The sequence below is a fragment of the Artibeus jamaicensis genome, unplaced genomic scaffold, assembly GCF_021234435.1.
Source record: "Artibeus jamaicensis isolate MK-2021 breed Jamaican fruit bat unplaced genomic scaffold, CSHL_Jam_final contig_887, whole genome shotgun sequence".
NCBI lineage: Eukaryota > Metazoa > Chordata > Mammalia > Chiroptera > Phyllostomidae > Artibeus > Artibeus jamaicensis.
The window spans coordinates 740622-752607 of NW_026522003.1; the positions used below are offsets into that span (position 1 = coordinate 740622).

The following is an 11986-nucleotide window of genomic DNA, read 5'->3' on the forward strand; positions in this document are numbered from 1 at the left end:
ACCCATGTGCCCTTAGGTATACTGCTGTCCGTACTGCAGCTTCCTGAGCCCGGAGTTGGACCAGGTGAGGGCTCATGCGCTCTCCCAGCATGCAGTGCAGCCCACATACAGGTGCCCACTGTGCCAGGAGCAGCTGGTGGGCCGGCCTGCCCTGCACTTCCACCTTTGCCACCTTCACAATGTGGTGCCCGAGTGTGTTGAGAAGCTACTGCTTGTGGTGAGTACAGGCTGGGTGAGGACCCATCCAGGGGACCCTGTCAGGGCCAGGTAGGAGGGGCAAGAGGGGAGGCAGAGGCAGGGACGTTGGCAAAGGAAACAGCATTTCACAGATTTGAAGGTGGATTTTAGAGTCGGCGGGAACCTCAGAGTGGAGCTTATCTAGCTGCCTCTACTGGCCTGTGAGGAAGCTAAGCATTTCCTTCACTTCCACTAGGTCCTGTAAGAGCTATTCAGCAGTAGGCCCGGGCTGCCAGACAGGAGAGGCGCAGCCCAGGCCCTCTCCTTTGTGGGAAAAGCAGAAGTTAGGTGGAAGGTTTGTCCAGAGAGGAGGCTGGAGCTGTGGAAAGGGGCCGGGCACAGGCACAGGGGTAGCCAGAGGCGGGAGGGAAGTCATCAGGATCTCTTCCATTACAGGCCACAACTGTAGAGATGACCTTTATGACCAAAGTGCTGCCTGGGCCCTCTCTCAGCCCTCTGGGGGATGTCCCAGAGTCCCTGGCTCCTGGGCCAGAGCCTGCACCCCACAGAGACCAGGCAGCAGGTAAGGAAGGGGATGGCAAACCTCCCAAGGTGGCAGCGAAGGGAAACTGGGCTCCACAGACCAAGAAGGTCTGAAGGCAACTGAGGACAGGATCGTTGCCGTAGATTCTGAGTGGGTGGGGTCTGACTCAAAGTTCACTTCTCACTGCAACTCCTTCTCTCCCCTAGAAGGCCCTCACCTGACCCCAGAAGCCAGTCCCAATCCTCTTCCTGAGCCTCCCCTGCCCTCAGCTGAGGCCCCAGACAAGCCCACAGGAAGCCCTGACCAAGGCCCCTCTCCAGTCCCATCTCCAGACCCATCTCCAGCCCCTCGAGCTGGTGCCCAGGCTGAAGAAATGGCTCCTCCACCCACTACGGCCGAGGAGGAAGAGGGGACTGCTGGAGAGCCCCGCCCTACGGACGTAGCTCCAGCTGACTCTCGCCACCCTTTGACCTATCGGAAGACCACTAACTTTGCCCTGGACAAGTTTCTTGACCCTGCCCGGCCCTATAAGTGCACTGTGTGTAAGGAATCCTTCACGCAGAAGAACATCCTCCTGGTCCATTATAACTCTGTCTCCCACCTGCACAAGATGAAGAAGGCTGCCATTGACCCCGCTGGCCCTGCACGGGGAGAAGCCAGTACGGCGCCTGCCACCCCTGCTGCCACAGACAAGCCCTTTAAGTGCACAGTCTGCCGAGTCTCCTACAACCAGAGCTCCACCCTGGAGATCCACATGCGCTCAGTTCTGCACCAGACTCGCTCTCGGGGAGCCAAGACTGATGCCAAGGCTGAGGGGTCAGAGCGTGGCCAAGAAGAGCCCAAAGAAGATACTGAAGGGGAGGCGGGCACTGAGAAGAAAGGCCCCAACCCCAGTGGCTTCATATCTGGATTGCCCTTCCTGTCCCCTCCTCCCCCTCCCTTGGACCTGCACCGATTCCCAGCCCCACTCTTCACTCCACCGGTCCTACCCCCCTTCCCTTTGGTGCCCGAATCACTGCTTAAGCTCCAGCAGCAGCAGCTGCTCCTGCCCTTCTACCTCCATGACCTCAAGGTGGGGCCCAAGCTGGCACTGGCTGGGCCTGCACCCCTGCTGTCCCTGCCAGCTGCCACTCCTCCTCCCCAGCCCCCACCCCCAAAGGTTGAGCTGACTGAGCAGGAATGGGAGCACCCCCCTGTGGCTGAAGAGGGAACCGAAGCAGGGCCAGCCTCACCCCCACAACCAACACCCAGTGAGGCAGCCCGCACTGCGGCCAAAGCCCTCCTAGAAAACTTCGGCTTTGAGCTGGTGATCCAGTACAATGAGGGGAAACAGGCAGCACCCCCTCCGCCAACCCCTCCCCCACCAGAGGCCCCTGGGGGTGGGGGTAAGCTGGCTTGCGGGGCCTGTGGGAAACTCTTCTCTAACATGCTCATCCTCAAGACACACGAGGAGCATGTCCACCACCGCTTTCTGCCCTTTGAGGCCCTGAGCCGTTATGCTGCTCAGTTTCGAAAGAGCTACGATAGCCTGTATCCGCCCCCTGCAGAGCCCCCCAAACCTCCTGATGGGTCTCTGGACTCACCTGCTCCCCAGCTGGGTCCACCCTTCCTGATGCCAGAGCCTGAGATGGGGGGAGCCCATCCCCCTGAGGAGCGAAACCGGGCAGGAGGACGCTGGCCCCCAGAGGAGGAAGAATACTCCAGAGGGACTCTTCCTCTCCCAGTGCCTGCAGGCCGTCGATTCTCCAGAACCAAGTTCACTGAGTTCCAGACCCAGGCCCTGCAGTCCTTCTTTGAGACCAGTGCTTACCCCAAGGACGGGGAGGTGGAGCGGCTTGCAAATCTCTTGGGCCTGGCCAGCCGTGTGGTGGTAGTGTGGTTTCAAAATGCCCGCCAGAAAGCACGAAAAAATGCCAGCGAGGGGGGGCCTGCACCAACTGCAGGAGGTACTGGGGGAGTCTCTGGCTGCAGGCGCTGCCACACCACCTTCTCCTGTGTTTTTGAGTTGGTGCGACACCTTAAGAAATGCTATGATGACCAGTCCCCGGAAGAGGAAGAGGAAGAGGAGGAAGAGGTAGAAGAGGAAGATGCAGAAGAGGAACAGGGTCTGGAACTCCCAGCAGAGCCTGACGGCCCATCACCAGAACTTCTGGTCAGGGAAGAGCTGAGCCAAGCAGAAGCAGCAAAGCCAGAAGGCAGAGAGCCCGAAGGGAGGGCCCCTCCCTCACCTTCCCCAGTCCACACCTGCGACCAGTGCACCATGTCTTTCCCCAACCAGGACCTTCTGACCAGTCACCGCCGACTGCATTTCCTGCCATCTGTGCAGCCCAGTGCTCCTCCCCACCTCCTTGATCTGCCTTTGCTGGTGTTTGGGGAACGAAACCCCCTGGTAGCAGGCGCTCCACTAGTGCCAGGGCCACCCCTCAAACGCAAGCATGAGGATGGCAGTCTGTCCCCCACTGGCAGTGAAGCAGGGGGTGGAGGGGAGGGTGAGCCCCCCAGGGACAAGCGCCTGCGTACCACCATCCTGCCGGAGCAGCTGGAGATCCTGTACCGCTGGTATATGCAGGACTCCAACCCAACTCGAAAGATGCTCGACTGCATCTCTGAGGAGGTGGGGCTCAAAAAGCGAGTGGTGCAGGTCTGGTTCCAGAATACTAGGGCCCGAGAAAGGAAAGGCCAATTTCGTAGCACCCCTGGGGGAGTGCCCAATCCTGCAGTCAAGCCCCCTGTCCCACCCACTCCTGCGCCCTTCTCCAAGTTCAGCCTCTTGTTGGGCAAGGTGGATGATGGGACAGGGAGGGAGGCCCCAAAGAGAGAAGCACCTGCTTTTCCCTTCCCTACAGTCACCCCTACTGTGGGGCCCCTGCCTTTCCTTCCTCCTGGGAAAGAGGCTACCACCCCAACACTAGAGCCACCTCTACCTCTCCCGCCTCCTCCTCTCCCCCCCAGTGAGGATGAGGGCTCAGAGGAACCTGCAAAAGCTTCTCTGGAGAATGAGGCTTGCAGTCCATGTGCAGGGGATCTAAGTGATTCCTCTGCTTCCAGCCTGGCCGAACCAGAGTCCCCTGGGGCCGGAGGGACCAGTGGGACACCCGGAGGTGGGGCCGGGCTTCCAGATGGAATGGGGCAGCGGCGCTACAGGACCCAGATGAGCAGCCTGCAGCTGAAGATCATGAAAGCCTGCTATGAAGCCTACCGCACCCCCACCATGCAGGAGTGTGAGGTGCTAGGGGAGGAGATTGGGTTGCCCAAAAGAGTCATCCAGGTCTGGTTCCAGAATGCTCGTGCCAAGGAAAAGAAGGCCAAACTGCAGGGGGCAGCAGCTGGCGGGGCTGGGGGCAGCAGTGAGGGCCCCTTGGGAGCCCAGCGCACCGACTGCCCTTACTGTGACGTCAAGTATGACTTCTATGTCTCCTGCCGAGGCCATCTCTTTTCCCGCCAGCACCTGGCCAAACTCAAGGAGGCAGTCAGAGTCCAGCTGAAGAGTGAAAACAAGTGCTACGACTTGGCCCCAGCACCCGAGGCATCCCAGGTTTCCAAGGCCTCACCTGCCAATACAACTGCCTCTATGCCCCTTGGGGCTGCCCCAGCCCTGCCTCGCCTGGCCCCGGTTCTCTTGTCCAGCCCAGCTCTGGCCCAGCCTCCACTGGGCAGCTTAGCTCCTTTTAATTCAGGTGAGTGGAAGGTTGGGGGGAGCTGGAATTCAGAGAACATTTCCCTCTGATGTCCTTCCTTTTCTTTTTTGACTCTTCCCATCTCCAATCTCCCGTGGCCTGCCTTTGCTTCGGGCTCTTGGGGAAAGAAGGGAGGGAAGGGAGCACAGAGGCTAGATGGCGGGAGTGGATGAGTGAGGCTTGGAGCAGGAAGAGAGGGACCAGGATGTGACTGACCATCGTTCCTTTATCTTCCTAGGCCCCGCAGCCTCCTCAGGCCTTCTTGGCCTTGCCACTTCGGTCCTGCCTGCTACCGCAGTGGTCCAGACTGCTGGCCCAAGCTGCCCCTTACCTCAGAGACCTGTGCCCAACCAAACCAACACCTCTACAGCAGGCACCACTGACCCCACCTCGGGCTGGCCTACCGAGCCCTCTGGGGACAAGGTCTCTGGTGAGCGAAAGCCAATTGCAGCCCCCACCAACTCTTCCACTGATGCCCTCAAGAACCTCAAAGCATTGAAGGCCACTGTCCCAGCCCTGCTGGGGGGCCAATTCCTGCCCTTTCCACTGCCCCCTGCAGGAGGGGCCACACCGCCGGCTGTCTTTGGCCCCCAGCTACAGGGGGCTTACTTCCAACAGCTTTATGGCATGAAGAAGGGGCTATTTCCCATGAACCCCGTGATACCTCAGACCCTCATCGGACTGCTCCCCAGTGCCCTCCTCCAGCCTCCACCCCAGCCTCCTGATCCCACAACCACAGCCCCCCCAAAGCCCCCCGAACTGCCCATTCCAGGGGAGGGGGAGGCCGGGGAGGCCGACGAGCTGCTCACCAGCAGCACTGGCATCTCCACCGTGGATGTGACCCACCGCTACCTGTGCCGCCAGTGCAAGATGGCATTTGACGGGGAGGCCCCGGCCACGGCTCATCAGAGATCCTTCTGCTTCTTTGGGCGGGGCTCTGGGGGTTCCATGCCCCCGCCTCTGCGGGTGCCCATCTGCACCTACCACTGCCTGGCATGTGAGGTGCTGCTGAGTGGGCGTGAAGCCCTGGCCTCCCACCTGCGCTCCTCGGCCCACAGGCGTAAGGCAGCCCCACCCCCAGGGGGCCCACCCATCACCATCACCAACGCAGCCACTGCTGCCACGGCTGCCGTGGCTTTTGCCAAAGAGGAAGCAAGATTACCTCACACGGACTCCAACCCAAAAACTACTACTACCTCTACACTTCTAGCTTTATAAACAGATAAACCAAGATCCTGGGAGAGGGGAAGTCCTCAGGGCTCCTTCTCTTACCCCAAGGGGTGTTTGGTGGGAGCTCGGATCCCTCACCCCAACCTTCGGCTCCGCCCACCTCATGGGAATCTCTCAATCCCACCCTCGGTGGGTGTCCCACACCCCACCCCCAGCAGAGTCCTGCCTTCCCCCCACCAGACACCTCTCCCCCACAACTCCTTGCCCTATGTCTTCATAGACACACACCCTAATTTGTCATCCTGATCATTTATCATGTCTGCCTTGCCCACTATACCCAGAATCTATCCTTGATCTTCCTACCTTTTCCCTGATGAATTCCCAGTTACCCCCCAACTCCTATAAACATACACAAATACATGTGTCCCATGCTGTTCCACTAAGAAAACACCAAAAGAAAAGGGGGGAAAAAAGAAGATAAAAAAGGAAAAAAAACCCAAGACAAAGAAGGGGGAAAGAAAGTAAACCACCACTCCCCCTTCTCCTTCCTGCCCCCTTGTCTGAGCACCGTACCACTCGAAAACTTTCCAAATACCCAGTTGGCTCCCAAGGTTGGAGCCTGGGACGGGCAGGGAGCCCACAAAACTAACCAAACTTTAGGCTGGTGGTGAGGAGGAGTGCTCCCGGGTCATTCTCCTCATACCCCTCCCTCGTAGCTTCCTTGCCTGACAGGGGAGCCCCTGTGGTCTGGACTCTAGGGGGAGCTGCCACCGGGAACCCCTCTGCCAACCCCACCCTGCACCCTGGGAACTGCAGTAACTCATTCTCAAAGGCTTTAAACACAGAGATCCTCTCAGCAGCCGTGGGCCTGCCCCTTGTCCCAGCCCTGCCATGTGGGGGTCCAGCCTCTGGGACCGGCGCTGCCCACCAACGGCAAATCCAAAGTTCTTAAAAAAAAACTGAAACACACACAGCCAAAAAAGAGAGCACACACATGTGCACGGGAGCAAGAGATGGAGAGACCAGAGGAATGAACTAAAGAGAAAAAAACTTGGAAAATGCTGGGGGGACGGGGAAACCCTGAACACTCCCATCAAGTGGTTTTTTCCTGTTTGTGTCATTTCCCATTTTAAGGGTTTCTTTAAAGCACCTCATCTTTGGAAGATCAAATGGTTTTAAGTCCTTGCATGGGTGCAGTGCAGCCTTGCCCAGGTCATGCCCAGCCTCAGGTGAGAGCTGATAATGAACAGGAGAGCCTGGAGACTGGGAAGACACGTCCTTGCCCCTGACTTGAATATCAGGGGAGGTAACATCTGTCCCCTCATTCCCAGCTGTGAGTTAGGAAAGCCAGTGCTGCCAAAAATATCTTGGCAGTGCCAGGAGGAAAGGGGCTGACAGGGCAGTTTGGTTTCTGGGTCTTGGGTGTGCTTCTTTCTCATGTAGCTAACCACCATTTCTTCTCATTCGCCCCCTTCACAAGCCCCTACTCCTGTTCCCTCCCTAGTAGCCCCTTCACATTTTTGGTCACTTCTTAAACCTCCTTGCCTTTGGGGACCCTTGTTCCCTATCTGTGTACTTCCTCCTTGTCCTCTGCCCAGGCCCCTCTTCCCTGCAACCCAGCTCAGCCCTTCCAGTAAGCAGCAGCTACTGGGCATTCCCCCAAAGGAGTCAGAGCCTGTTGTGAGGCCCATGGGGGCCAGAACTGACGATTGCGGGGGGTGGGTGGGCAAGGAGATGACTGAAGCACAAAGTGAATCTCCGAACCAACAGAAGAGGACTGAGCCGGGACAGGGCTCCCCACCTCCACCCTAATGGTCTCTGTAAGCATCAGGTGGTACATGCAGCAACATCAAAGCCCGGCTAAAGTGGCATAGGGTGGAGAAGCAGGTGTTTTATTTTGGCAAAGAAAAGCCCACAGAGCTTTCTCAGTCCTCCAGATCGATTCTCCTCCTACCCTTGCCCCTAAGAGTTCCCGAGGGAGTCTCAGACTGTCTGCCTTCAGGTGTCTTCCACGCCCTGTCTCCATTTCACACGCACACACATATTCAGGCGGCCCTGGATTTAGAATTCCCAGTCTCTGTTGCTCCACTCTGTGAACATGTTAACACCAAAGCAGTGGCTTATGTGCAGAAAAGACAGACAAGGAGAGGGGAAGGGAAAATGGCTTTCCCCAGTCCCATGTGTTCTGCAAATCTCACTCCGGATCCTCTTCATTTCTAAAATTAAAAGCTCCAACTCTAGCAAACCACGGTAAGGTGGAATTAGTTATTCTGATGGTGACAAAAATGCCAGTTACAGCTGCAGGCAGGAGGAGAGAGACTGTCATCCTGTGGTCTGGCTCTTGCTGCCACTGCCCCCATCTCTCAACATCTCTTTCCCTACCTTCATCCCTACCCTTTTTCTCCTGTTGAATTCTGTGTATAAAACTATTTTCTTAGCAGCATGTGTATGAGGAAAGAAGCTTTTTCACTCTGTGCTTTCTGGGAATGCGACTCGTGTATCAAAGTTGAAAACAAACCCCCCCCCCAAATTTGGGAAAAGTAGAAGGAGAAAAGGAAACCTTTTAAAGAAAACCTTGGCAAACACCCGGTATGGGATGATTAGAGGTATGGTGTGGTGCGTTTTAGGGGTTTAGAGCCAGCGTAGCTTGGCTTTAGTTAGAGCCATTCTCTTACACCGGATACCCTGGCCTGGAGACACCAGGTACTTTCACAATAGTTGACAGGAGCAACTGTTCTTACCGGGAACCCTGTGGCTTAGGACACGAGAGCCTGGCTGACTGCTGACTCAGGTCAATCAACAGGCTTCTGGAGGGTGCACCATTCCAGAATCCCAGCAGCTGGAAGCATCCCACCCCCCGATCCCTTTCTGAGACCAGAAGTCCTCAGTAGCAACACTCCCGCTCCAGCGATGCACAGTGAGCTGTTCTGATGGACAGAAGGCTGAGTCAGCACAGCCCTTCACAGACTGCCAGAGGTGAACTCCAAGTCACCTGGGTTAAATCACATTGCTTCCCCTGTGGAGCAGTAAACCCAACTCAAGTGCCTGACACAGCAACACCTACTTTGTAGAACACTCCACAGACAGCCCTAAAGTGAGCCTGAACCAACGGTTGCTAAGGTTGGTCTTCCATGGCTTAGGGCAAAGGCTTAGGGTGACATACATGAGTCCTACACCACCAAATTCTGGTCCACCCTACTTACTGCCAGGGTCAGTATCAGAAGGCAGGAGGTGCAAATGCTCTTGGCTGTCTTTGCTGTAAACCATGGTCTGGGTGGGGATGGCTTGAGGTACCCAATTCCCAAGTAGGAACAAAAATCAAAGTCTGTAGAAGAATATGAGAAAATCTGGAGCCTTAGTGGCCAAACGGGGCAGTGTACAATAGGACCATAGAAAGAAACCTGTTCCCCTCATCCTCTAGCTCCCCTTCTGAGTGTACTTACAGAAGCATACACAAGAACAAAAAGAAAAGTCAGTTATTCCAGGCACAATAGCACCCACCTCCTTAATTCCTTGTATTTTTCTATAACCACTTTCAGGGCTTAGAGATCACTGATTCCCCAAATCTTCACCACCCTGATCTGTTTTAAAAGTTTTAAAAGTCATTTGCTGAGGCAATCAATCATTCACCCCGAGTAGATATGTACACCTGAAGTACAGAGCTCTATGTATATACAACTGCACCAACAAAACAAGCAAGTGCACCATCAGCCAGAAGCAAAACTGCATAGAGAGAGCTGCAGGGATACAATGAATGCCAACAAGCATAGGCCCCATGAGGCACAGGGACATGTCCAGGCCCAGCACCAACACTCCCCCAAGTAGAAATACCCTCCAACACATGGAAAAGCTTAAACACAAGGAAGTGTAAGCAGTGTCATGAAAGGTGACCAAATGCTGAACATTAATCCATGAGGAAAGGACCTTATATTCCTTTGGAGTGTGACACTAGGGAGGGGAGGGAATGTGGAAGAGAAATCAGGAAGGGCCAGGTACTAGGGAGAATTTCTCTCTGGGTTGTGGTGGGGAGCTCAAACTGCCATTAGGGAACAATAGTGAGAAACTTATGAGCCAGGAGGGAGACATTTCTAGAGGACTGAGTAGGGAAGAATGCCCCCCAATACCAAGGAAGCTCTGGCTACAACAGGAGGGTATAGACCCAGCCTATGGGTCTACAGAATTATTCATTGAAAGGGTCAGATGAAAGAAAAGCCAGGGAGAGGACATGGGTAGAAGACCTAGACTTATGACTCATCAAGTTTTTGGAAACATGAGAAGTGATCCCCAGGGAACATCTCCCAGGGAGAGACTAACTTTATGGGGAGAACACAAGATTGGGTGAGTACCCACCCCCCCTTGTTCTCCATGTAGACAACCCAGACAGCCGTCCACACAAGGACGGACAGTAGTTTGAGCCTAGTGTTTCTTGTGGCTCCTCAACCATGGAGAGGTTATCTGGCTAGAAGCTAGTGGGGAAGCAGGTTAGTTATCTGTGGACCAGAAAAAAAGTGAGGGGTAAGGTGACTGGAGATCGACTCATATTCCCACCAATCCCATAATGGCTAGAACACTGAAACAAGTAATCAGCAGGAGCTTGGCATGGCCCACATCTACAGCCCCTCCCCGAGACCCAAACCTGCGTCCTGTCTCAACTGGGAGGACCTGCACTGTGTTCGTTCACTCCTGGACAGTCCACCAAGGGCTCAAATGGCAGCATCTTCTGCAACTTGCTGAGTGTCAGCAGTAGGCTAGACACTGCACTCTGCTCATCTACTCCCAGGACTGGGACCCTGACCTGCCTCAAGAGAGAGGTGTAACTAGGATACATCCTGCACAGAGCCACGGAATCCACACCAATCTGACAGGGCCACAGACAGCAACTTCCTGACAGTGGTTCTCAGTGGTGAGGCTTCTAAAACACAAGGTAGTCAACCATCATGTTACTGCCAACAGCAAACATAGATTTAACTCACAAGTTAAATCTGCCCGATTTCACTTCACAACCACCCCTTCCTGCTATCCACCTGAAGCACACATCCACGCATCCCACAACACATATCACATGTGACAATATAAAGGCATGCCTATAGCTGGAGTGGAGGAAGATTCAAAAGGCATGAGCACTCCAGACTAGATCAACTGTCTACAAGGGGACTTGCCATCTCTTAAGTTTCTCAAAGGTTCATCCACCTGTGTCATGGTCACCTGAGCGCTTCATCAAATGCACATTCCTGAGTCGCACCCCAGACTCACTGAATCAGAAACTCCTGGAGTGATCCTATGCTCTCCAGAGCATGAGAACACCAATTTAGTGTTTACTCAGCCCCATTTACATCTTCAATGTGCCCCCAAGTCTCCAGCCCAGGGCCCAGCCCTGCCACACCAGAGGCTGTCACACAGGGGCCTAGCACCACCTCAGATTGTCTCCATTACCCCGACATCCCCCGCCACCTCCAATATTTTGGAAATCTGACTGTGCCTTCTGCTTATGTCAGCTGTCCTTGCATTGGAGAAATGTTATAACCATTGTCCACTCACCCCCTTGGCTGGCTGAGCACACTGCTTTCTCCTCTGCTGTGGAAACCATCTTGCTCCTTCTTTTCCTTTTTTTTTCCACCTTGCTTCTTCTGAAGCTTCATTCCAAGTCCTGAGATGCTGAAATCAGAACTTCCCAGCTCCAAGTGGCTCAGCCCAGCATGGGCAATGGCTTTACTTCCCTCTGGGCAGGTCCTGTCCCCTAGGAGAGCTGCCCAGCCTCCCCCATCACCCAGAGCCAAGTCTACCCGAAGAGCTTCCTAGTCACTGCCTTCAGTCTTTAGCTACCCAGGAAGCAAGGAAAGCCAAATCTACTAGAAGTTCTTCCAGGTGGAGGCTCGAGGTCCAGTTTTGTGGGACTGCTGATAGCACGGCCTCTGGAGGCACAGGTCTGATCTGTGTCAACACAGATGCTGGGATTCTGCTCCTGGAGGACTGCCTCTTTACGAGGGCTCACTGCTGATCCACGGTCTGCCGTCTGGGGTGGATTTCAAGACATGGACATTTATCTAACTCTAACTGGAGTTCCATTGAGAAATTCCTAAACAAAAAATCTCCTTGAATAGAAATTTCTGGAAGGACAAGTCCAAGGTGCCTTTGTCTTTCTAAAATCTGCCTATCTCTAGACCTAGAGCACCTTTTCATCTTTCTAGGATAGTTACCGAATGGGGGCCTTTTAAAAAGGGGGAAAGAACTGGTTCATCTTAACCACAAGTCAGCCAATTACAAGGCACAGGGCAGAAAGAAATACATACAAGAACAAACCAACTCATCACCCAATAGTAGGGCCTGAAGGTCTCTCCTTCCTACTTTTTCCCTTCCAATCTCTTCTGGCACCATCTCTGGGACAACATAGCTGGCTTGCCTCTCTCCAGGATCTCAT

General features: G+C 54.8%; 2 protein-coding genes across 2 annotated transcripts in view; one reads left to right on the forward strand and one right to left on the reverse strand.

Moving 5' to 3' along the window:
- The window catches only part of THTPA (thiamine triphosphatase), a 29425-nt gene extending 27040 nt beyond the window's left edge, over positions 1 to 2385 (reverse strand). The window contains exon 1 of the mRNA XM_037129303.2: positions 2305 to 2385. The gene's annotated coding sequence lies outside the window, so the exon portion shown is untranslated. The remainder of the gene's footprint in view (positions 1 to 2304) is intronic.
- The window catches only part of ZFHX2 (zinc finger homeobox 2), a 29424-nt gene extending 21445 nt beyond the window's left edge, over positions 1 to 7979 (forward strand). Inside the window, exons 7-10 of the mRNA XM_037129305.2 lie at positions 17 to 217; positions 634 to 760; positions 928 to 4398; positions 4637 to 7979. Of these exons, the coding sequence (XP_036985200.2) occupies positions 17 to 217; positions 634 to 760; positions 928 to 4398; positions 4637 to 5616 (4779 nt within the window). The 3' untranslated portion in view covers positions 5617 to 7979. The remainder of the gene's footprint in view (positions 1 to 16; positions 218 to 633; positions 761 to 927; positions 4399 to 4636) is intronic.
- The last annotated feature ends 4007 nt before the right edge of the window (positions 7980 to 11986 follow it).